The 26,547-nt window shown below is 34.8% G+C and overlaps 1 protein-coding gene across 1 annotated transcript in view; it reads right to left on the minus strand.

The window, feature by feature from the left end:
* CSMD1 (CUB and Sushi multiple domains 1) overlaps nucleotides 1–26,547 on the minus strand; it is a 1,067,119-nt gene that overhangs the window by 319,153 nt on the left and 721,419 nt on the right. Inside the window, exons 8-10 of the mRNA XM_059468452.1 lie at nucleotides 11,047–11,134; nucleotides 6,256–6,380; nucleotides 2,845–2,966 (exon numbers count right to left, since the gene is read on the minus strand). Of these exons, the coding sequence (XP_059324435.1) occupies nucleotides 2,845–2,966; nucleotides 6,256–6,380; nucleotides 11,047–11,134 (335 nt within the window). The remainder of the gene's footprint in view (nucleotides 1–2,844; nucleotides 2,967–6,255; nucleotides 6,381–11,046; nucleotides 11,135–26,547) is intronic.

Consider the following 26,547-nt stretch of genomic DNA (forward strand, 5'->3'; position numbering starts at 1 on the left):
ATCCAAGTTCAATAAAAAGGTAACACATTCAATATTGCCCATCATGTCAAAAATGAAAGACTTAAAAGCTACACCTCTTTGTCTCATGCTGTGATTATCAGTGTCTGTTAGCATGTCTTTACCTTCCACAGAGTGGATATAACCAGTGTTAATTTTTTTCTGGGTAAAAGCTTCAAGTGTTTTCTCAGACTTCATCATTTTGAACATAACATAATTTATTTGTCTGGGTGTGCAATTCCTCCTGTAGCTGATGAACTAGCAACCTGCCCAAAGATCTCTACTTTCAAGTCCAAATTAATCCACACCAATCTCATCAAGTTCTGCACTACTAAAATTCTAAATTCACCGAGAAAGATACATTGTGCGGAATGAAGAGAACTTGTGCATTATTGTAGTAGATGGAGGTTTACTGAGTCCCCTAGAAAACACACTCTGGACAGTTTAACAGCATAGTCAGTACCATTTTTCTACTTAAAATTAAAATTAACCGAATAAAGAAAGCATGAAGATGCCAATACGCTCCTCTCTTTGCGGGAATTTTAACTTTCTTTAAAATACACATTTAATTTTTCTCTTACAAACATATACTGTGTTTTGCAAAATCAACAAGACAGCACACTACTGAATATAAATTTGAGTAGATTAATTTTTCATACATTTTCCATAATTTAAATGCTTTTCTATATTTAAAAATGCAAAGTAATTTAATAATTTCTATAAAATGCAATTATTTTAAAGTCAAAGTCCTTCTAGGAGAAATATTCACATCTAATACTATTTTAAATAAAATATAGCAGGTCAGTTTGGAACTGAAAACAGCTTTTTCTGTTCTGCGAGGAGTCCCACTACAGTGAAATCTTTCTCAATATGGTAGTCTTGTACTTTTGCCCATTGTGGAGAGAGTCCCTGTAAGATCTATGTGTTGGATAAGTGGGTCCCAGCTATTCTAAATGAGCTACAGCTGCAAAGTCCTTAGTTGGGCAGCAGCTGTAGCTTGTGAAGGCAACTGGGATAAAAGGGGTGGGCCGAGAGCCCAGGATGAGCCCCTGTGGAAACCATGAGGAACTGTGCTGCAGAAAGGAGCTGCATAATAGGACCAGCAAGAAGGTATGGACTTTAAGATGGGACTCCAGAAATATGAAATACAATAAGATAACAACAATAATTGGTGACCCCGACGTGATGGAGGTATGCAGCCTGAAGAGCTGTGGAAAATAGGACAGCCTGACAGCTGTAGCAGCCTGAAGAGCTGTGGAAGATAGGTGTAGCAGCCTGAAGAGCTGTGGAAGATAGGACAGCCTGAGAGCTGTAGCAGCCTGAAGAGCTGTGGAAGATAGGTGTAGCAGCCTGAAGAGCTGTGGAAAATAGGACAGCCTGAGAGCTGTAGCAGCCTGAAGAGCTGTAGAGAAGAACATAGCTATTGGATCAAGGAGCTGTGGCAGCCAGGAGCTGTGAGAAATATGGCCTTTGAGTCAAGAAGCTGTGTGTTGTACATGACCTTTGAGTCATGGGGGAATGTGTGTATTGTATTTGTGTGTGTATTGTAAGGAAATGCATATATTGTACTTGAATATCTATACTGTATTTGACTATATTTGTTAGTAATAGAAAAAGGGGGAAATGTGGAGAGAGTCCCTGTAAGATCTATGTGTTGGATAAGTGGGTCCCAGCTATTCTAAATGAGCTACAGCTGCAAAGTCCTTAGTTGGGCAGCAGCTGTAGCTTGTGAAGGCAACTGGGATAAAAGGGGTGGGCCGAGAGCCCAGGATGAGCCCCTGTGGAAGCCATGAGGAACTGTGCTGCAGAAAGGAGCTACATAATAGGACCAGCAAGAAGGTATGGACTTTAAGATGGGACTCCAGAAATATGAAATACAATAAGATGACAACAATAGCCCATTTTTCCTGAATACATATCTTTACTGAGCCAAACTGAATCCTCTTTAAGAAAAAAGTGAATTTAATTAACTTCACAAAGCAACAGTATTTAAATATCAAAAATATACTATGAAAGCATGAAGGAAATTTATCTTTTCTGCAGCTCAACATTTTCACTTAATTATGGTAAGATTTTTTTTTTTCCCTTAACTACTTTAAAGAAGTCAAGAATACAGTCTTACAAAAAGCTGCACAGGAAATATATGGTTTGCAATTATGAAAGTACATATAGATCATACATTCCCTGCCATATAGCAAGTCATTTATTCAGCATTTCATTACACAGAAGCCCAATATAAGTAAAGTACTTCTTCAACTTCTCTTTTTTTTTTTTTTTTTTTTTCCCTACAGGTAGGGTGTTTCCATCCTTTACTGATTTTACAGAAAAAACAGTAAAAATATTCTGTTATAACCACTATTTTATGCAATTACTAATTCATAGTTATGTATTAAGAATCATTACTGGAAAACAGTGGATTGTAAAGAAAATATGCAGGTAGTAAAATAACTAACAACTCTTAAAATACTTACCTGTAATGTACAGTTTTTATGACAAGAAATCTTATCTTAAGATTCAACAGTGATTAGGTATCAAGGTGCAACATGAAAAATTCACTATTAACTTAATTAGCAATGTGGAATTTTGATTACGATTTTCTGTACTTCATTAAAAATGTATTTAAAACTTGAAAATTTTTAGTAGACCTATTACTCTGAGTGGACATTTTCACACATGCTACTTTTCTCCTCTCTAGAGCCCAGTGTACTTTTGTAACAACTCTGCTCTGTTCCTTTTTGTGTTTAAATGAAAATACAGACTTGCATGTGTTCATGCATTTCTGCAAATATATATAAAATATTTTTCAGACAAATCCAAAATTCACTTGAGACAAGAGAAAAAGCATACCTTTTCTGGATCAGTTGTTGTAATGACCCACACACAGTGTGCGTTGTCTTCATATTGAACCGGGTAATTTGGTGATGTGATAATGCCACTCGGTCCACGTAAATTAGAACCACATGTTCTAGCTAAAATGATAACCAACAAACCAGATTGCCTTAGACTGGATGCTCTGTTTAAAATAAATATTATAAAATTGCCACAGCATTAGCAACAACTTGCCATGAAAGTATTCCAAAACAATCTGCCCTTAAAAATATTTCAGCCAGACAAAAAAAAAATAATGACAATTTACCTACAGGGGAAGAAATGAGCACTTTGCAATTTAATCACCCCAACATTTACAATATTTTATTCTTACTTTATGTAGATTAAATACTCAAAATTATCATATCAATACTCTGTTTGGAGAAAGATTTACCCTTTCCAAATAGATGGAGGGAGCCTTCTACCCATGAATGTAAGGGCCAGTATGTGCTTTCCTTCATGATTTCCCCATGACTTGGAGTAAGAAACTCATGTATCTCAATATTTATGTAACTGCATGTCCTTAACCTAAAGATGACCTTCTGTGGTGTCTCAGATCTTTACACCTCAGGAAATATAATTAGAAAGAAAAAAATATAAAATGGTTCAAGGCAGTATGCAGTCTGACTTTGGCAAAGCAGATTTAGTTCTGAAACCATCACAATCTCTCTGTCACATTCAGCAAACCCAGATAGTCAGCATTTAAAAATATATTACTTAACATACTCAGTTATCTTTTAAAGAGCATTAAGGATAGATTTTAGAAGATAATTCAAATTTCTGAAAATATTTAAGTAATTAGAAGTATTTAAAATATTTAGACATATCATTTCCAGTGACACAGATTTACAGAACTCAGAATATTTCAAAATGTCATTGTCATGCTTATGGTATTACAGTACTTTGTAAAAATGCTAAACAGAGAGTCTAGATCATAAAATTTCGAAGTATATACTTTGTAGAATTTCTTAGATACAAATCTCAGAATCTCAGAATCTATCCATATATATTCCATTACCTTTTAATAGAATGTAGTACCTTCAGTTACTTAAGTTTCAGTACAGGCAAGAGGAATGATTAGATTCTTTAAAAACTTGGTCATTCTTTTTCTGAGTATTGGAATAAAACACACAATATATCTCTGGTACTTTAGAAAATTTCAGTTTTCATCTCTCTCTGTGGCTGCCTCCATTCTAAAGCATGAAATATGGGTGTTTCTTTACTTCATGAACTGCTGGGAGGAAGCCTGATCTTCTCCATGAGTAGAAGTGTGATTGGTACAAGTAGGAAAAAACTAACTAGATGAAACTAACTATCAGATTTTCTATCCTAACATCATAATTTACTACCAAAACTTGGTTCTTTATTATGATATGAGAGACTAGACTTTGAGAACTTGTTATAGTTCTATGACAAGGTAAATCAACTAGAAATCCATTTTCTGTCAAAATGTTTGCCTATGTCTATGAGTGTAACTAGATGATCTTTAAGTTCCCTTCTGTCATGTTTTAATTCTTACTACTTTTTTTTCTTTTAGTTACTATTAATAAAATTTTCTTTATACCCTTTTAAAGTTTTAAACTTACTTTACCTTTCTCCTAATCCTATCTCACAACAAAAAGTACACTAATAATTAGCCAACAGCAAACCTGCCACACTCATCAACACATTAATTTAAAAAATCTGAAAATTAGTAAAATCTCAAATTAACAAATCAAAACCACTACACTTTCCAACCCTAATCCACGATTCCATGAATCCAAAAGATTCCATGTTTATGACCAAAACTGTCTTAACAGCCACTCACCAATTTAAGTCTCAGATATCTCACATGGAAATCTTCTGTTACAATCCCAGTAGAAGTCTAAACAAACCCCTCATCTACACAGGAAATTCTACAAAAGCATCATTTAACAGTTATTAAAAAGGTGTCTGTACTTAACATGGAAAAAGAAAGTCACAGAGTCACTTAGGTTAGGAAAGAGGTTTAGGCTCACCGAGTGTCAGGCTTAACCTAACACTGTCCAGTCCATCACCAAACCATGTCCCTAAGTGTCACAAAAAGCTAATCACATTTAAGGATGCCACACTATGCTGCCTACTAACAATACAGAAAGCTTGACACTTTGCTGCTGTATTAAGCAATCTATATTCTTTTAATTGAGGGAATAACAAGGATGAAATAATGGGATCTGAAATACAGGGCATTTTCTTTCTAGTAACTGCTAGAAACACTATACCTCCAGGACCATAACTATCACACAATCTCTTACTTTATTTTCAATTCCTCCTGCCTAAGGTCTGCTACAGCGGACACTAATCCAGAGGTGAAACTTTGTAGCAATAAAAACCACCAGTCAGTCCCTCCTGTAGCTGTCCTCAAAGAAGAAAGACTAAGAAACATCTCCCTTGTAGAGAGATTTTTGATCCAAGCTGTTACTCCTTTACCTTTCTCCTATTCAAACTTCTAAGATAAGGCTAAAAGGATGGGCAGGGGAAAGGAGTAAAGCCAAGAAAGAAGACAACTGAAGTTGAGCCCAGAGGTCTGTTTAGGAAATGGAATTATTGCAAAAGATTGCACAAAAATGTTAGATAGCCTTGCATTCTGCCTACAGGAAGCAGGAATGGATTGCTGTAAGATTTTTGTGTGGAATTAAAGGAAACTCGGAGCATTCACATCAGCACCAAGCTAATGTAAGCAGCGTCTGGTGCCTCCCTGCCTGTGACCCTGGTGTGGTCCATTCTTAATATTTTCCTATACACCTCAGATCTGATGTACTTTGGCAGCACTTATATATTTTTCTGGTTTTTTCTTACAGACAGTAGATCACAATGGAAAAACGTAGAAAATATCACAAAGCCACTTCCCCTGTTCCTCCTTAAAAGTGGGGTGGGCAGGAATTTAAAGCAGGGGGGTCTAAATGCAAAAACATTTAGAAATATGTTAGAAGGTCAGGTTTTATGTAAAGTTGACCAAAACAGAAGAACAGAAAGGAATTTACTGAAAAATCAAGACTAGGTAAATATCTGTGACTGATAAAAACATAATATGATAGTGAGAATCTCATATTTAGTAATTAATTTAGAAAAAATTAACATAAACCTCACCAATCAGTTCTATTTAAAGTAAGTTTATCATGACAAAAAGAAAGACTAAGTGAAATTAAAGCTATTTAAGTGAAATTTGTTCCCTAAATTGATAGTTTTTCTACACATTTGATTGCATACTTCAAGCTACATAAAAATCTTTGTACATTTATAATCATATATACACATATGCATGAGATATTTTTCCCTGTTTTAGTTTGCTTACTTTTGAATTTAATTGCAGCAAAAACTATAAATTACCCTTCCAAACTTCACAAAAAAATTCCAAAGAATTGCAGTTACCTCTGCAAATCGGCCTGTGGTCACTCCAGGCAGCCAGTGTATCTGTCACTCTCTGGCAAGTGATGCTCTTAGAACCTTGCAGTACATAATTGTCCTCACAGGAAAACTGTACACTTGCACCCACCCTAGGAGAAAAAGGGGAGAGAGAAGGAAGGAATTAAATATATTTTAATGTCAACATTCTCAAATAAATGTAATTATTGCCAAGTGACTCTATTTCCAAATCCAAACAAAAAAATTCAGGTGCTCTATCAATATTGTATTCATAAAAAAACAACTTATACTCTAGGGAAAAGGTCTATTATTCAGTTTGCCCACCTTTTAAGGAATACAAAAATTGTGACACTAAATTCTTTAACAGTATGAGTTCAATGAATATATGAATATATATTTTATCTAATAAAATATAAATCAATTTTTATATATCAATCAAAAATATATACAATTCTTTCAGGCAACAGAACTTAATGACTAATTTCAACATTGCTATATTCACTCAAATGAGAGAATAAGCAATTTGGACATTTTTCAAAACATAAAACCAGGAAATATTAATTTTATTCAGTGGCAGAAATTCATTAACTATTCCTGACCCTGTTGAAATTTCCTCTAAAACATTTCATTAAACTATAAATTGTTTAGGACTGAAATTTGACTATTACACTTGTAACACTGAAACATATCCTTTTGGAATTACTTATGCTGCCCAATTGTTATGAAGATTTTCAAAAACTGTATACACTTATGGTCCATATCACAGACAGTTTTCTTAAACAGTATTTACATATCTGGCTCCATTTATTATTTGTGACATTCTTTGTTCCCCATCATAATCAACTGGTTCTGCTGCTTGTTTCCTTGCACTTTTAAAATTTGTATTTGATAGTCCTGTGTCATGAAGCAAGTGAACTCAACAAAGCAGATTTCTCAGTTTGGTCTCTGTGAGTTGGTGAGTCCTAAACATCAGGGGGTTGCTGGATGGCACTCAGGAGGCTCAATGTTGAAACTGTGCTGGGAAGAACTGCATGAAATGACATTCACTATCACAAGCTCATTCCCACCCTTCACGGACAAGTATTTTCTTAGCTTCTCAGACAATCTCATGAGTGCTAACTGCATTGTTTATTGATATCATGTGGTTCTATTGTACTTTTTCATTCTGTCAGAAAACTTTATTAGGATTTTGTTTTGGTTAATTTTAAAGCTTTAGTACGATGCTTCGAATCTCAAAAAGCTTTAAAAACTGCTTTTCCTGTCACTTTGTTCTTGAGCTGTTAAATAAGAAAACTCAGAAAGGCAGGGAAAATATTGGCCTTTTTCTTCCATAATTTATGCAAAATGCGTAAAATTCTTGAAAAGTAATGTAAGTTTCTAAAATTGTCTTTATTTTATACTTGTCATAATCTTCAGAACATTCTTAAAGCCCTCAGAAAAAGAGATCAAGCAGTTTTTGAAAAAAAAAATCTCAAATTAATAAAATTTAGTTTATTTTATTGGTAAAGAAAATATTACTCATTAATCTGACATTTTAATGCCATAAACACATTTTTTAATGGCATTTTTTCCTACTTTTTAGAATTAGGATCTCCGTGTTTCTTTTTCTTGGAAAAAAAACCCAAGCTGCTACCTAGCAGTGAAAAACAGAAATTGAGAAGTAAAGTATTTAAAAATCATATTGGATGAAGACCATGCCACAAGTGTAGTGATGCATTAAGCAACATGAAAACCAACATTTCCCTTAAGTTTGCTACCATCAAGGCACACAAGGAGAATTACAAAACTGTGCACATACAAAAATATAGAGTGAAATTATATCTGCAGTTACTGGCTGTCTCCGACAGCAATTTATAATTTAAAATACCTGAACATCCCCCTCACAAAGAAAAAACAAGATTGAGGTAGATGAACAGGAGGAATACAAATAATTTTATGTCTAATGCAGTAAAGTAAGGATTTTATATTTAGATTGGGTTTTGATCATTGTAGAAATACTTCTAAAGTTTTTATTAATGTATACATAAAACATTGCACACTCATGATGATTCAATTTGTTTCAATATTATTCTACAAATTTACTTCAGGGGGTTGGGGTATTTTTTCCTAAAGCTCTGGAAATAGTTTGTATATAAGGATCTAAGGGCAATTAATGTGAACTTGATATGTTTTACACAGTGAGTATAATCTTCTGAAATATCTGAACACAAACTAAAGGACACAAAATAATTATGCTAAATACAACATAATAAAAACAAAGAAGAAAAATGCAAAAAAATGCACATTAAAGAGCAAGGCACAAAGTACTCCAAAGCTCTTATGGATCTAAAGAAGCATCTCAGGAGAGGGGATGCATCTGGATCACAGTCTACAATCAAACTGTTCTCACATTGAAATTGCTGAGTCTCTCCATTGATTAATCTTGACAGTTTCCCATTTAAAAAGGGGACATCCTTTTGAAGATGTCTTATAGCTTATTTGATATGTGATTTAAAAGAAAATTCCTAGTTCATTTCATATCCACTAGTTAAGAATGAAAGGTTTTAATTGAGTTTGGGGAGTTTTGCTGGTTTTTTGTTTTGGTTTTTTTTTTTTTTTTCTCATCTCTACCTCCATAGTCACTGAGCAAATCTGTGAGCACCATAAGTCTTATGTTTTGCTTTGGTACTTCTCTCTGTAAACTTTGAACAAAAGGAAGAAATTTGCTTCCTCATTTTTCTTTTTCTATTTTAAATTTGAACTGTATCCAAAAATAATTTGTGGATTTGTAAAGAAGGCTAGAATTTGACTGGAAGAATATATTTAAAAAAAGAAAATACTAATATGAAAAATCTAATTTAATTTTCAAAATCTATTTTGGAAATTTAAAAGCCATTTGTTTTACAAGCGTTGGTGAAATTGTGGGAAATGACTGCATTTTCACATTACTACACATATCATATGATATTTAAGCAGAGCTGAAACAGTATTATTTAGATACATTTCAGATTTCATTTAAACAATCTGCTGGTTTGCAATCTCACATAAATATAAAATGTGATATTGACCTCAAAGTTGTATTGATTGCATTCTCGTTACTCTAGCCAAGTCTGAATTGTCATTTCTCCCCAAAAATGTATCTAAATATCTATCTAAATATTTAAATATCTATCCAATGTATCTAAATATCTACCTAAAATGTATCTAAATAAATTAAAATCACTGAAAATTATCTCCGTACTTCCTGAAATGAACACAGTAGAAGCACAGCAGGAGGAGAGAAAGAAAAGGTTAAGATTTCAGTACCTCTTTGTTTGCTCTATTATATTAGAATGAATGCCATTATTATGCTGAAAATGGTGAAACCCTTTTCAAAGAACTTGTCATCACTGAATCAGTTGGGTCTCAGGCTGTCTGGAAAATAAACCCTCTGCCTTTCCATCAATCCCACTTATAACATGTCTTTCAGTAGACTGGAAAAGATTTTGAATAATGTGCATTTTCACATGTTTTAGTTCAGATTAATATTCACAGTTGTCATTCTCCTGACAAGAACAATAGCTCCTTCTGGTGTTTATACTTGCCATTTAAAAAAGAAAAAAAAACAACAAAACAAACATTGCCTTTCTTTACTCTTCAGAATACTTTTATTACATTGGAGAAATGCAAGCAGCAGGAAATATTATTTCCCCTTCTCCTGTGGAAGAGCTTGATTTGTCATTTCAGAGAAACAAAAACCAAATTCCAGTCAAAATTTCTATATTAAATATCCTTCTTGATTTAGACAGTTAAGTTAAGATAGATATGTTTTAAATAGATAGCAACAAACTTTAAAGTACACAAAAAACATTTGCTGTTGCATAATGAGTTTGTCAGATAATAAGTAATGTTTAGGTGGAAAACAAACTGTTATCATTTCTCTCAAATAATATTCAGAACTGGAGGCCCAAAACATGCACACAATTAATATGATCAAAGTACAGAACATGTTTTGTTTATGTTATATGATATTGCTTGTTGAGCACCTTATGCATTTGTTTATCCTCATGAACAGTAAGATACACTTGGTGAAATGAAAATATTATAAGAGGCTGGGATGAAAGAGGTAGGGGAACAGCCTTACTCTGTCAGTTCAGGAAGCACAAGCAATGCTCGTAAGTAAGCCCCAGGCATTTAAGATACCCTTAACTCACATTCAATCCTAAGAATCTATGCTCAAAACAGTTAACTGTGGTTTGCAAAGGTCTTTGGCATTAGACTCCCTTGGATATCTTAAAATGTACCTTGAGCTTTAAGGTTCTTTTGGGTTTTCCCTCTTTGCATTTTTATGCATTGCTGGGAAATTTGTGGTTGAGATCTTTGGACTCACGCTTCGGATCTTTGAGCCAGTTTCACCAAAACTCCTTTAGTTTGCTTTCTCTTTCAATTTACAGTATACCCCCTAGAGGTGAAAAGAAGCAATTTTCTTCCTTACCCACTCAGAGCTTATCAGTGCTCTTGAACCTGCTGCTGTTTCTTAACAATTGTTCATATGCCACTGATTTGGACCACAATTAGATGAGAGTGTGTTTGGCCAACCGTGTATCATGAACACATAAAAGCTGTATGAAATGTATAGATTCATTTATGATTCACAGAATAAAGAAGATTGGAAGAGCACACCATCTACTCCATTTGAAGCAAACCCAGTTGGAAGAGAGGGCACAGAGACCTGCTCGGCTGAGTTCTGAATGCCTTCCTGCATGGAGATTCTACAAATTCTTTCACAAACTTCAATGTTTTACTATCCTCATAGTAAAAAGCTTGAAATGGACCTACCTGAAGTCAGAGCCTACCCTCTTCCCATTTTCAGGAATTCCAGGATCAGGACATGTATCAGATGCAATTGCATCCCCACCCTGGGTCACTGTAAAGTAAAGAAAAAACACATTAGACATCCAGCTCCAAAGATGATTCTTTACATTTCCCATACATAAACTTCCATTGCCTGAATGCAACTTTATTTTGACATTTTTTCTTGAACCAGTGAAAATTGTTACCAAAAAGAATCCTCACATAATTGATTTATTTATGTATTATTTATTTTCATTTGTTATGGAAAAAAAAAAAAGGATTTCTTCTGTGGGAAATGATTGATTTCCAACAGTCATTCTTTTTATGAATACACTAGAATTCAAAGTTTTCCTCAGACAGGAAAAAGAAAAATTTCATGAAACCACCCTCTGAAATCTTCACAACACATCACTGTAAGGTTAAGAAATATAAGAGAAAATAAAATCTTCATAATAAAATCTTTCCATAATAAGATTTAAAATAAACAAAAGGCAAGAACCCAACTGTGATACTGTAGAATTGTATAGCAGGAATATTGTTATGAATCCCAAAATCATTTAGATTGGAAAAGACATCTAAGATCATTGAGCCCAACTTTTGACCAATCACTACCTCAGCTGAAGATAAAGTTAATCTCAAAAAATATACAAGATACGACATTGAATAATGCATTTTTATCCAGCTGAATATGTGTTCATGCAAATGAGGCTCAAATCTCTATTTTTTGTTTTCAGCTAAGAAGAGAAAGACAAGGTATCTTATACTGTTCCACTCTTTTTTCCCTCCATTTTTTCTTCATCCAGACTCTCAGATAATTAATATTACTATGTATATAGATATCCAGACTTATGGTACTCTCAAAATTCAAAACAATTTGAACATTGTGTCCCCCTTTTTCCTACTACACTCCTGAAATGGTAATTAAGGAAAATGTGAAGTTAGAAGTTATTTATCATGAACAAATTATATAAAGCAGAAGACCGAATATTCAGAAAACCTGAACACACATGTGCTTTTTATCCTGCACATACAGACGTATGATGTTTCCAGCTGAAAAAGGGAAGAACTGACATAAAGTCTGTGGTGGGTTTGCATTGCCAGACTTTGGCAGCGGGGACGAGGGGAGGAGGGGGGGAAACTACAGGGGTGGCTTCTATGAGAAGCTGCCAGAAGATTCCTCCATGTCCAGCAGAGCCAATCTCTGGCAGCTCCAAAATGGACCTGCTGATTGCCAAGGCTGAGCCAATTAGAAATGGTGATAACATCTACGGGAGAATTGACTAAAAAAGTGATTGTGCAGTTGAAATTGCAGCCAGAGAAAAGCAGGGCTAGAATGTGTGAAAGGAAAAGCTCTGCAGACACCAGGACCAGTGCAGAAGGATGGGGAAGCGGTGCTCCTGGCACTGGAGCCAAGATTCCCCTGCAGCCCATGGTGAGGCAGCTGTGCTCCTGCTGCCCATGGAGAACCACAGGGATGCAGATGAAGGATCCTGCAAACCTGTGGAGAAAGGAGCCCATGCTGGAGCAGGTGGGACTGGTGTCCCTGTAAAGGACCTACACTGCAGCAGTCTGTCTTTGCAGGCCTGCACCCCATACTGCAGCAGTTTGGGGAGGACTGCTGCCCATGGGATGGATTCACATTGGAGGAGTTAATGGAGAATTTTCTCCCATGAGAAGAACAACATGCTGGAGCTGCTTCCTCCCTGAGCAGCAGCAACAATGTGTGATGAATTAAGTGAACATAATCCCATTTCCATCACCCTGCACATCTGGGGGAGAAGGTAGAGCTGGGAAGAAGGGAAGAGTGGGAGAGGGTCTTTATAAGGGCTTTACTTCACATTACTCTCCTATGTTTTTTTTAGTATAAATGCACTATCCCTAATTCCAGTCTGTTTTGCCCATGATAGCATTTGGTGAGTGATCTTTCCCAGTTCTTATCTCAATTAATGAACTCTTGGTTGTGTTTTCTCTCCCCCATCCAGTTGTGGAGGGGGGTGATGGAGAGGCCTTGGTGGGCGCCTGGGACCCAGCTGGGGCCAACCCTCAACATTTATATGCCTCCAGTCTTTCTGTTTCTTCCACAAAAATCAGAACTAGCAGAAATTTGTGGATCATATTTTCCATCTTAAAATATTTTTGGGAAATTTCTAAGAAAAGAACAGAGCATTCTTCCAGAATTTAAAACAAAACAAAACAAAGTTAATTGGAATGTTTTAGCTGCACAAAAAAAATTACATAAATCTGAGTGGATTACAGATGACAGCATTATAGCTGAAAGGTGATGAGAGCTTAGATGTAAAAAGCAGCTGGTTTTCCCACACAGTGATATGCTTTCAAATTTAATATAGCAACAAAAGGAGTGGTGACAAATAGGATACATACAATCAGATTTTAAGAGCTATAAATCTTCATGTCTGATTTGGCAGCTTCAGGGACAATTCATTTATATAGAAATTCAAAGATTTACAAGAGAAGATTTAATGAGCTAAAAAACTGTATTGCAGCACTATAAAAATACAACTGAGACAATGCACTATTATGGACCATAGTTCTTGACCTGAGCACAGGTCAGGTCTACTGTAGAGAAGCAGAGAAGCTGTAATGATTACAGTATATTTCAACACAAGCATTTTTTTTTAATCTAAAATGTTTTAGGAATACAGGAATCATCTCTTTTTTATCCATATCTTTTTAACACTACTCATTGCCCTGCATACTAGTTCTGTACACTACATCAAGAAAGATTATGATAATATCAAAAATTTCTTTGAAGACACAACTGAAAATATAAGGTCTCCATTAAAAAAGTATTTCCTTCTAAATACAAAAGCCAAACATGAGTAAAAATTCAGTTCATCTGGACTTTTGTCCATGCATAGCATGTCGAATTCACCAACTCTACACCAGAGCTCAATCCTGCTAATTTCACTAATATTACTTAGATTGATAAAGCTTTTTGGGTGTGAATAAAGGCTTTCAGAGAAAGCATATACTAGTGAGTATTCATATATTTTATTCTGAAAGTTTAATCTTGTAGTTGCTTGAAAAGTGTCAGCACTGAAATGCAGTTATAGTGAAAAACCTGGTCTTGCTACAAAAGCAGCCCTTCTACACTGACGTTTCTTAAAATAAATTCCCTCCCCCCTAATATTTCTTCCACTGTTTCAAAAAAAAAAAAAAAAAAGAAAAAGTCAAATATTTACTACTTTTAGCAGAGAACTGTAGCTATGTTAGCGGACATGAGATTCAGTTCTGACTACGAATCACCAAAACACAAACATAAGCAAAACAACTGATATGGTTACTCAACTTACTAACTTTACTAAACATGAACCTTGTGGTAACAACTGTTATAAAAGGTGGAGAATGCTACCTTTGCTACTGTGTTTTAAGGACATCACATATCACATTGGAGTGAAGCCATCTCCTTGTACAGGTCTATGTATATACAAAATGCTTAAGTACTTTGGGACATCAGTAAATACCCAATGAAACCGTAGTTATAGCACAGAATGAAATGATCTTCTCAAATGGATGACAACCTTTGCAAAGTTTTCTTCTCGGCCACTACTTTACTCTCACAAGGTGTCAACACACTCTCACACCAATATCAGGGCAGGGTGGTTTAGGCTCTTGCTTATCCAGAGAAATACTATCTCTCTGATTAGGACAGGCATCCTGTGTCTGGAACTCAACACTTCCTCCTGGATGTCTACAGGCCTTGTTAGACATGGCACAGATTTTAGCTCCTAGTTTCCCCAGTGAACTGTCAAGTGTACTTTTAACAGATGGTGTTTGCATGACATGCTGTCATGACAAAATAAATCCAATTCCCTGTAAAACAAACCTGCCTGATTTTATCTTTCCAGATGGAGCAAAAAAAATAAAAAAGAATAAATCTCTCAAATCAGTAAACCAATTTATTGTCTCTACTTGTTCAGAGCCACCAGGGACTTCAGCTTACTTAATTATATACTTTTACATATTAGTATGCTTAATACCTTTACCTGCCAGTATTATGGAATTTAACTAAAAATTAGGTATTAAGATGCATTTTACCTCTAACATTTATCATTCAGACTGAAAAGGTGCTCAAACAAATTCCTGTCAGAGATCTTTTATCTTCCTCTGTTACAATCTTGCCAGGTTTCCACTTCATCCACCACTATAAAGTATTGTCCACTGCTACTGAGACACATGTGAGGAGCAAGTATCATTGATTTGAGTATCTCACTTTCAAAATACATTTAAATCTTGCAGCGTCTACAAGCATTTCTGGATACATCATTTCTATGCATCCAGTCACATGCCCAGTATTTCACTGGTTTATTTTGAAGAAAAAAACTTTTGTGTGCTCTTGAAAGACCCATGTCTAGTTTGTACTCTTTCTGCACTGCATAAAGTTTCATTTACCTAGGGTGTTAAAAGGTGCTTCATGCTTTTTCAATCTTTGTTCTGTTTTTATTTTCCATATTTTTCACATAAAACTTGATTATTTCTCTTATATTCAAAGCTCATTCACAGACTGAATGTATTTTTACTATCATTTCAATTTACATTTCAGAATTTAAAAATTTCAAAACAATGGTGTCAATGAAAATGGAAAGTAATATTCTATTTAAAGCTTGCAAAACTTATATATAAATGTAAAGTAAATGTAAAAGTAAATGTAAAATAAATGACAATGTTCCTCTGAAATGCAAATATCAACTAAACATGTATAACCTTGTAATTATGTCAAATAAATTTAGTACCAGTACCTCCCAATATATTCTTAGTACATTCTCAGTATATCCTCTCTGTTTAAAAAAAAATAATTAAAGAGGATATAATCCTGGCTAATATCAAAGTAAGACATTACTTTACATAGACAGTCCCTCATTATGCATCCCAGTTCTTCAAGGAAACATCAGCTAGAGGAAACGGTGAATATTCCATGAGACTAACATCAAAAAAGTATTTGAAGTCACAGGACCGGGAGAAAAATTAGGAAATATTCTAGTCAGGTTTGGGGTTTTTTGCTTCTTTTCCTAATAGCAGGTTTGAGAACATCAAAGATGCTTCAATCACCACACAGGTCTTTAGTACACAGACAGAGCACTCTCAGTGGATATGACTTAACTCTGGAACTTCTCAACATGTCATGCTATTATACTGCAAAAATTACACATTCTCAAGTCTTTTTGCAGAAATAATTGAAGAGTAGCTGTGAGTTCATTAACGTGATTGACAGATTTACATTCTGTATACAACCTCTAGGGTTAAGACTAGTGATTCAAATTTCTATTTGATAAATATAAAATCTATTCTTTATTCACTGACCGAGAATGAATCAACAAGATTTCTTGTATTTTCTCAGTTGGGATCATAAAGACTACAGTTTCCACAGCTTTGGAGGTCATCTTTATTGTTTTACTTGATATATGCCACTGGAAATTCAGAAATCCTTGAAAATGTTTCATATGCTCTGATTCTAATGCAATAGTAAGAAGAAAGACTGGCAATAACTATAAACATAAATCAGATTTTAAAATATTATTATCATAATAATAAACAATTACCACATACACTAACATCCTAATTTAGTTCAGCATATGGGAAGTGCCTAATCAAGGAACAGTATTAGGCAGGAGGAAGGGCTGGTTAAACAGATGTTTCATGCAGCAATACAAGCTATTTGAAAACTCCCTTGCTATAATATCAGTCCTACTCCAGATATGCTCCATCTTCTGCTTTAGATGCATTTGGAATCTGAAAATGCACTAACGAACTACTCAGACCTATGTGAATTATGTGATGCTTTGAAGGCCATGACTTCAAAACAAAGTATCTGCGAGAGCTTGTCCTGGAGCAGACTGGCTGGACACTGGCCTCACAGCCACACTATGGACAACCAACATCAAGCCTCAAGAAGCAAGAAGCCACAACTGGTGACATCCAGGCAGCTTATGGGGAGGAGCAAAAGACACTGGGACTAAATGGGAGTGGCCATGCAGATCAACAGCCTGTGATTGGCCAGAAGGTTTCTAGAACATTCTATGAGAGACCACGTGTATGCGTGTCAGCCCTACTTCAGGGTCCTTTGAAGTAGCATCTTTATGTCTTGTTTTTCACTCGTTTGTGCCTTTTTATTTGTTTAATAAATATCTTCAGTTTTGGCACTTCATTTGTACCCATGCCTTCCTTGCTGCTGTTCCACGCGAGCACACCATCCTGGAGCTCCCAGAGCGTTTCCCCGTGCGCCCCGCAGATCCCTCAGGGTGTTGTGGCCGGCCCGTCTCCGGCTGCTCTGCTGCTAGCCAGGTCAGAGACATCACTGGCAGTCAGATGCGGGCCACAACAAGTATTATTATATACAAATGGGTTACACTGCATATCTTTCTTCAATGGCCATTACGCTATTAGAAAAAATATTGGGTGTTCATGCTTCAGGTTCTAAAACCTACAATTTAAAATTTAACAAGTTATGGCAGTGTCTCTAGACATTTACTCATTCTCCCAGTGGTAACACCAGACTTAGAATAAAAATGGACAACCCAGGAGTCATTCCCTCCATAATTTGTCCTGAATACTTTTCAAATGTAAGCAAAAATTGCAAGAACGACGTTCAAGAAGGCCTTGAGAAATACTCCCTGGAGGCTAGACAAAAGACGCTAAAATTCCCTGTAGAAAGATACTGTAAAAAATGGCAGCTTTTCTAGAGCTGAGTGACAAGCTGTGGCACAGAAGAGGGTCACAAAGATAATCAGCAGACTGGAACATTCCTCCTACAATGACAGTCTGAGAGAGCAAAGGCCTGGGGAAGGCAGGTTCCTTGGAGACCTCATTGTGGCATTCCAGTACCTAAAGAAGGCTTATAAAAAAGAGGAAAGACAACACTTTACCCAGATAGATAGAGGTAAGACAAGGGGAAATGTTTTTATACTAAAAGACGAGATTAGATTAGATGTCAGGAAGGAAATCTCCTTAGAGGGTGTTGAGGCCCTGGAAAAGGTTGCCCAGAGAAGCTATGGGTGCCACAAATGTTATGGGTGCCACTGTTCATGGCCAGGCTGGATGGCATTTTGGGAAACCTGATCTTGTGGGAGAGGGTTGGAAATGGATGATGTTTAAAATGCCTTCCAAACCAAATCATTCTAGGATTCTATGAAGTTTCTAAATTGAACAAGATTGCAGCTTTGTCTCTCTATTATAGTGAAAATAAAAGGTTATATATGTAAATATTAACCTCTTTCCAGTCAAGAAGTCAAACAGAAATGCAATGACACTGTTTCAATTAAAAAAGGTATTACATGCACTGATTAATGTAATAGTGTCAATTTGGTTATTCATTAAGCTCCTTATATTTACATTTATTCACATTTTATTTTTTAAAGGTTTCCATTTTAAAGTATCTAACAGTTCTAGATATCTAAAAGAAATATCAAACAAAATTTTGGTCTTTAAATAAGATGGTTTAAAAATGAAAACAAAACATTTAAATTATTCTTTATCAAGTGTACTATAAATTATTTGTTTTATGTAGCACAGAATAATGTCATCACTGAAAAAGAAAAAAGGAAGCATATATTTGATGACTTGACAATATTTGGAGAAAATGTATATTTTATCATTGTATAAAAGAACTGAATACACTGCAGTTATTTGAATTCAGAAAGTTAGAAGTAATGGAATAAAAGAGAGATTATAGAGGACAGTTTCAATCCACAAATATATTCACAGGGAGAATTAGCTGAATGAAATTTTCCACCAGAAATTTCACTGCATTTTCTCTAAAATGTCAGTTACCCCCACCTTGAAGATAATTTCAAGCTTACAAATTTTTTTTATTTAACTCAGATCAAAATTAAATAATTGATTTGTGAATAATTTTAATGATCAAAATACATATACTGCAAGAGACCTTTGTTCTTATTTGCAAGGACATTTATTAGGAGATTTCTTAGGTGCTGCACATAAGCTCTTCTCTGTTTTCATATAGTGTCTTACAGCAAAGAACAGCAAGGTAGCATCATGATTAAGTTGTTTATAAACAGTATCTATTCATACACTGTCATCTGCAGTAGATTTTATTTTTAAAAATTTGACACAGTCAGAAAAGAGCAAGCCAAATTGATTTACTTCAAAATTCACATAAAGTCACACTTGCTTATTTTAATAATTTTAGTCTACATGAATTTGAATACACTAAAAATTTAGAATTAATTTATTAATTAGAGGATACAGAATGGTTTTTAGTTCTTTTTTACCCCTGATATGGTATAATTAATTCTACATTCTACATTGGTAGAATTAATGTCCTTCTACCAATGTAGAATGACATTAATAAAAAGTATTAAGTTGGAACCCTAAAAATGAGATACAAAGGCACTGTTTATATAGGTGTACAAAAGTATTCAGATATTGCCTTATAAATAAGATCACAGACGTGACAGAAAATATAGATTTGAGTAGAAAATACAGCTGAAATTAAAATACCAAGACAAAAAAGAATATGTATTTCAACAGCACAAAAGTATTATATATTTCCATACAATTTAATCCCGGCTTTTAAAAGGTTTGAAAATTACTTTTAGTATAATGAGTCCATCATAATCTTTGAGCAAGTCCTTCAGCAGAAATAGCAAAACTTATCTGTTACAAACAACAGATATAAAATTACATGACAATTGTAATGTAGTAGAGATGAATAACTGAAAGCCAGAGAAATGGAAAAGAAAAAAAGAGACAAACAAGGGCAGGTCAGGAAAGTTTTGAAGTTCAACCACGTAACTCTTGCAAGAAGCTACTTCAAACTCTTTTTTCCCTAATTTACCAATGAATTGACTAAAGTATTGGAATATGATTGAATAAGAAAATATGGTCATGTTGACAACAGATGGCTTGGGCTCAAAAGGCCATTCAGGGCAGCCACACAAGGAGAAGCCATTATCCAAAACCTGCCTAGAGAACGCTCTAACAGATGGCATTGTGTTTCCTCAAAATGCTTAACAAATCTTACACAGTATTGTTCTAGTAGTTCAGTAAGCCACGGCCAGCTGCTAGATTTCATTTAAAACTTAAATTGTCTAGTGCTTCTCACTAAACAAGTACTTTAACCACCCTACTTGCTTCAAAAATCAGATTAAAACCTAGTAATTTCTGAAACAGAAGCAATTAAAAAAACCTATAACTGTCACATACTAAAGTTAATTCTTGTAGCTTTTTTTGAATAAGCTCTAGCACCTTCAAACACTGGAAAATAAATAATCATCCTACTACACTGCAGCTGTCAACTTGGTTGAAATACAGGTTCCCTGTAATTTACCAATATATCTATGCCGCTCCTTTTTCTAGCAGATGGGGATTTCTATCAACATGCCTTTACTTGCTATGACCAAAATAGCTGGTGTGTCCAACTGCTCCTTGTTACTCCTTAGTGTCCTGTTTTTTGGCTAGGATAGAGTTAGTTTTTTCACAGAAGCTGTGAGGGGACACTGCCAGGAGCTGTGTGGGTACGCCTTGGTGTTATTCTTTAGCACTCTACACTCTATAGGACTTCAGATCACATCCAGGGGCATTCTCACTCCCCAGAAGAACATGGGCATGAATTATGGTTAGAAAGAAGAAAGTGTGGGTGCAGAGGGTCTGTATATCCCTTGTTCATTGTCTCAGGGTCATGTCAGGTTGGCCAGTGAGTAATTTTTGCATGTAAATCACTCTTGTTTCTATACTCTCATTATTATAGTATCATTTATCACTTTCTGATCCCATTGTGGTTTACAGTAAATTGGTTTTATCTCAATCTGTAATCTCCACCTTTTGTGTCTCTTGCTGGAGGAGGGGCAGGAATGCCTTGTCTGGTTTGGACCTTTGATGGCAGAGAGATCAATAAATAATAAATAATCGAGGAGTGCCATTCCTAAACAATGACATTTGGTGATCCAAGGCCTGAAAATAAATTTCCCTTATATAAATCTAATTTTTTTGTCCATTCCTAGTGAATTAATCAGCAGTTTTACAAAAACCAAACAAAAAATAAAGTCTTTTGCTCACTTTGCTTTGTTCTGATTTTGTATTTTTTGACCAATGTCTTTCCAACAGTTGAATTTAAGTTTCATTCAAGCTTAATAAAGCAACTTAAGGTGCAGCAGATGTACAGCTTTCAGTCAGTCTGGAGCTTACTAGTCCACGTTTTCTTGAAGTCTTGAAGAGCCTGCTCACTCATAACATTTCATTTTACATTTACCTCTGTTGGCCTCCAAGGGCTACTTCACCATGGGCTTCACCATGGGCTTCACCATGGGCTTCAGGGGAAGCTCAGCTCCAGTGCCTGGAGCACCTCCTCCCCCTCCTTATTCACTGACTTTGGTGTCTGCATCTTTGCTCCTCTCACATAATCCTACTCTTCTCTGAGCACAGCTACATCTGCCTAATAACTTTCTACTTTTTCCTTCTTAAATATTTTATCCCAGAAGTGTTATGACCCTCTCTGATTGGCTCAGCTTGAGACAGCAGTGGGTCTGTCCTGGAGCCCATGGCATTGACTCTATTGGACACAAGAGAGGCTTTTCACAGAAACCACCCCTGTGTATTTTCATATAGCTAAGAAACTACATGTTTAGAAATAGTGAGGGAAAATTATAAAAGATTTAACTTTTTAGTGCAATTATAAATATAGCTTTTAGCTTGATTAAAATTCTACTTAAAAGTTGAAGGTGAAAGGATCAACTTTAGTTTTAGCAGTAAGTTCTAATTTAAACAGATTTTCTATATGAAAAAAAAAAAAAAGTGGGAACTGGAATATATTCTATATCCTCCATTTCTATGGTGAAATTCCTACAAGTCACTCAAAAGCTACAGCTCAGAATTAGATGCATTCATCACACACAGTTCGTGTGTGTGTGTATGTGTGTGTTCTGGTTGCACTCTCATAATGCACAGGCAGTTATGCAGACCTCCTGAGATACCGTTCAGCTCATTAAAGGCAAAGCTGCATCATGAAAATTAGAGACTCTTTTGATAATTGCAAATGTAAAATTTTCACAGCTGTTGAACTCATCAGACTCCCTGATCAGAAACTGAACTTGCAAAAAACCAGGCTGACCAGGCTGAAACCCTGGGTCTGATTTCCTTCAACTGGAGGGCTACACACAACACTATTATTGCCAAAAAAAGTGCAAGGGAACTCCTGATCACTCTAGAAATGTTGAAATTTAAGTAAGTGACAATTTATTTAGTAATGATTCAATACAGTTCCACCAAATGAAATATATGTTTGCATTATGCTCACTCTTAGTTAAGAAATTGTCACCATAGTAAGTATACCTTAGGACTACAAAATCACTCATTAAGACTTGCCTGAGCTGCACTTATCCATGCCTGAAAATTTAAAAACCCATTCCTATACTTTCATTTTAATTTATGATTTATGGAAGCCACCAATTTAAAAATACCACTCCTTCATCAGTCCTGCTACTTAAATAATGATCTACATCATATCTTTATATTGCTCAAGGTCATGAGGGGAAGACAGAGAAGAAACTGTCCCCCATCATTATGTAACAACTGTATTGTACCATCTTTGTGACCTACTTGCAGTAAAACTATTTAGCACTTATCAAACCTATAAAGTCCTTATAACAATGAAGACACGCATGTAACAGTATTATGAGCTCCTTAATCATTAGTTTTTACACTATACTTTGAACTCAGTGTCATTTCACTACTTACTGCAGGTAATGATACTTTTGCAACAATTGTAAAGACTAAATTTTGATTGCAAAGTATTTCTATCCAGTCATAAAAATAGTTTACTCTATTTATATTATATAATAATCAAGCACAAGAAAAATGAAAACCGCTGTGTCAGTTAAGTCAACAGATAAAATTTCACTAATGATCAGGGGGGTAAGATTTTATCTGACAGGCAAATGATTAAAAAAACCGTTTAAAATATATTATAATTTATTTTTCACACTACATGACAGGAAGTGAAAACAGAACCTTGACACGAAAACAAAATTACCATTACACATTTTCCCTTAGAAGATCACAAAATAAACTATGTGTAAGGCTTAAACCTACAGCTCAGCATGAAGAGTTGTTGGTTTTTGCAATACCACTTCATTCAGAATTGTAGGAAAGTCAGTAATTTACTTTGACATGACAGAGTTGATGAAGAGTCAATAGTAAAGAGCAATTTTATGGGATATCCAGAAGCATTCTTTCCAAAAGAAATAAACCCTACATGTTGTATTGTCTCAGTGGCTTATAAGTTTGGAAAACTCCATTTTTCACCAGCAACAGGTTATAAACTCACCCTACAATGTTATTTACTTGTAAATATACTACCACTATATAACGTATTTTATTGATTCACAAGGCTGTCTTTTCTTTTCCTTTAAAAAAAGCAATCTGGCATTTTTACCAAGCACTGCCATTTCTTCAATAAAGCTGAAGGTGACTAAAATTCTTTTTTTTTAATATATAAATAAAGGTTAAAACAAATGTCTTTAAATAAAAGTCTCATTTCCTTAATTAGCTGTTTGATATGCATTTGTTAATCAATGCCTTACCTGTTTGTTGCTTTTTTTTTGTCTGGTAAGTGATACTATATTTTTAGTTGGCTTTCAGAGTAAAATGTTCAGCACTGTGTTGCAAATAGGAAGAGGTAACAAGACACTTAGCCATGGGCGCAATGCATTGATAATCTCATTTGTCAACATAACCTTAAGGATTTTCCATTAAAATGAAAAAGAGAAAAAGAGAGATCAGTCCACTATCCAGGGTTTGCAGATTATATCAAATAGGCTTTGGCACTGAGAAAGAAATTAAGATTAGAAAATAGTTGCTAACTATGGGACTATGGGATAGTCTATGGGGGTGCTGTTTTTATAGAAAAAAATATAAACTGACACTAAAAAACCTGTTCCTTGGCCTTCCTCTGACTTTTAATGTGACTACAAGCAAAACATGTACGAGACTTCTTAAGTGAAACCTATGTAGAACATGAAGTCGTTGTGAACAGAACCATTCCCAAAGTTTCCTGTTGGGCTGCTCAAACCATTTAAAGCCCAAACCATTAAAATTGTGGGGGGTCTTCCCCTTCTGCCCCTTCCCTGTTTAAAAGCTACAGTTCTGTACATGTCAAGAAGTGATGTCTCTTAACTGCCCTCCTAACAGGAATGAGAATTGCACTGTCTCTCTTTCTGTCATGGTTAGAACAGATAAATTCAGAATAATTCTAGCACATCACCAAGGAGACAAATTATCATAAAATAAGAAATAGACCAGCTGGTGATGATTTTCTTTAGAGGTGTTAATTTAATTTCTTTGGTTTTCTATACAATGCCCATGTCATAAAACCACTGGTACATCAGTACAGTTAGTTCTCTCCCTCTCCTTCTTGTTGAAATTAAAAACATTACAAAGCTTACAAATACATTACATTTCTAACAGTGAACAAGATTAGAAGGGAAAACTGACAATGACTCAAATTATGAGAAGAACAAAGGAGAAAGGGTTGTTTTGTTGGGGTTTTTGGGCATCTGCTGAAGAAAATGTTCTGATACCAATAGGAAAAATTTAGAGAAGTTCTCTAAATTGGCAGGTAGCAGCTTTAGTAGGTATGATCATGGTGACACGCAGGTAAATTGAAGCAAACATATTTAGTGCAAGAGTAGAACTGAATTCTAGTCTGTGTCTGAAACAGCAAATGTCTGATCATTGACATTTCACTCTTTCTACTGATTTTATTTATAGACCAAATGGAGTAAAGTCAATACAAGATCTGTGATTTGATCTACTTGCCCCAATCAAAATAATAATCCTACTATAATCAATAAAAGGAACCAGTAAGAGACTGAATCTATAAATAAGAGTTTATCTCATACTTCAAGCAGAAAATAGATGAGAGAGACAAAGACACAAAATTTAATAGAATAAAGCTGTTAATTTTAATGATCTGATTTCTTTTCCTAATACTTCAGCTAAGTTGTTCCAGTAGTTGTCTTTTTCAATAAAAGAAACTTTTTTTTGGTCACAAATTAAATAATTACATGTCTATAATAAATATAGTTTCTATGGCAAATCGTGTGATCACATGAAGTGCTGACATCCTAAGAACTGTATTTTACTGGCTAGAATAAATATCAAATGTCTAGTTACAATGATTGTGAAGGATGCACCATCCTTCCTAGGAATAAAGCAAGTATATTTCAACTAAACTTTGCTTTATTGCAATTAAAGTTATCTTAAGTTAAAGCTATAAGAAATCTGTCTATCAATACCCCAGACGCTGCATAAGAATTATAGCTTTCAGGAACTCCAAATTGAGTATTTAATAATTTCCCATGGTAGGTGACTAATTCAGTAATCATTTTATCTTCTAAATACACGAAGGACAATTACAAAGCTAAATCCAAAATGGACATGGATTCTGGCCATTTATTTCTGTGATCATTTAATTAATTTTTTTTTTCATTGCAGGGTTCAAAGTACATCTGTTCAGAAGAGAGACTGTTCCTTCTGCTGATCCGCTTACATCTGCAAAGGCAAAGTACTGATCTCCATTCCCTTTTGAGTGTCCCATTCCACAAGGGACTCCAGAATTGGGAATCTTTTGTACAATGAAGCCTTTTCTGACAACTTAGTATAAACTAAGTGAATCCTTAGTACAATGAAGCCTTTTCTGACAACATTTAGTATAAAGTATCTTATTCAAGAGATAGGATTTAGTTTCCTTTATATTTTTTTAAGTTTTATTACTGTATGAATTTTTCATGCTTCTACTCAGTGAAAATAATTTTGACATTGTGTGCGAGCACCAGGAAATAGATGCAAGACTGTATATCAAAGACCTAACAGAAAATTCAGCACCATTTTTCTCTTAATATGTTTTTAACACTTTTTTCCAGACATAACATTTTAACATTTCCCACTTTAAGATTTTAGCAAGACTTGGTTGAAAAAAATAAGTGCAAGTGTTTGTATTACTCATTTAAAAGCTTGCAGTAGCTATCAAGATTACCTAAACAGACATTTAAATACCATGAATCTGCAGAATGGATATTATATAACACTATTTCAAAAGACAGAATTATGCTTGTCAAATCAAAGTTCAAGAAGCAGAACAGCAGTAGTACAAAATTTGACCTTTTTTTTTTTTTTTTGGTTTTGCACAAAATAATTCGGATCACACTTGAAATAGAATTAGAATGTATTGTGCCCTGAATTGTCTATCTATAACTGCTGTAATTACAGGCAGTATTCCAGTTGAGAAAACTACTATAACATAGATAAGGGGACCACCTCACAGTAGAACGTTTCACCAAATAAAAATACACACTCCAGAATTTTTGTTAATTCTGTAAAGGGACTGTCTAAAGTTATAGAGAATCTAGGTAAAAAACCCATTAAAATAAATTCTTTTCTTTTGTACACAATGACATGCAGCGATACAAATATCTCAGACTGTGGATATTTTTTAAAAATACAGCAAAAACA

Source organism: Ammospiza nelsoni, chromosome 3 (assembly GCF_027579445.1).
Source record: "Ammospiza nelsoni isolate bAmmNel1 chromosome 3, bAmmNel1.pri, whole genome shotgun sequence".
NCBI classification, from domain to species: domain Eukaryota; kingdom Metazoa; phylum Chordata; class Aves; order Passeriformes; family Passerellidae; genus Ammospiza; species Ammospiza nelsoni.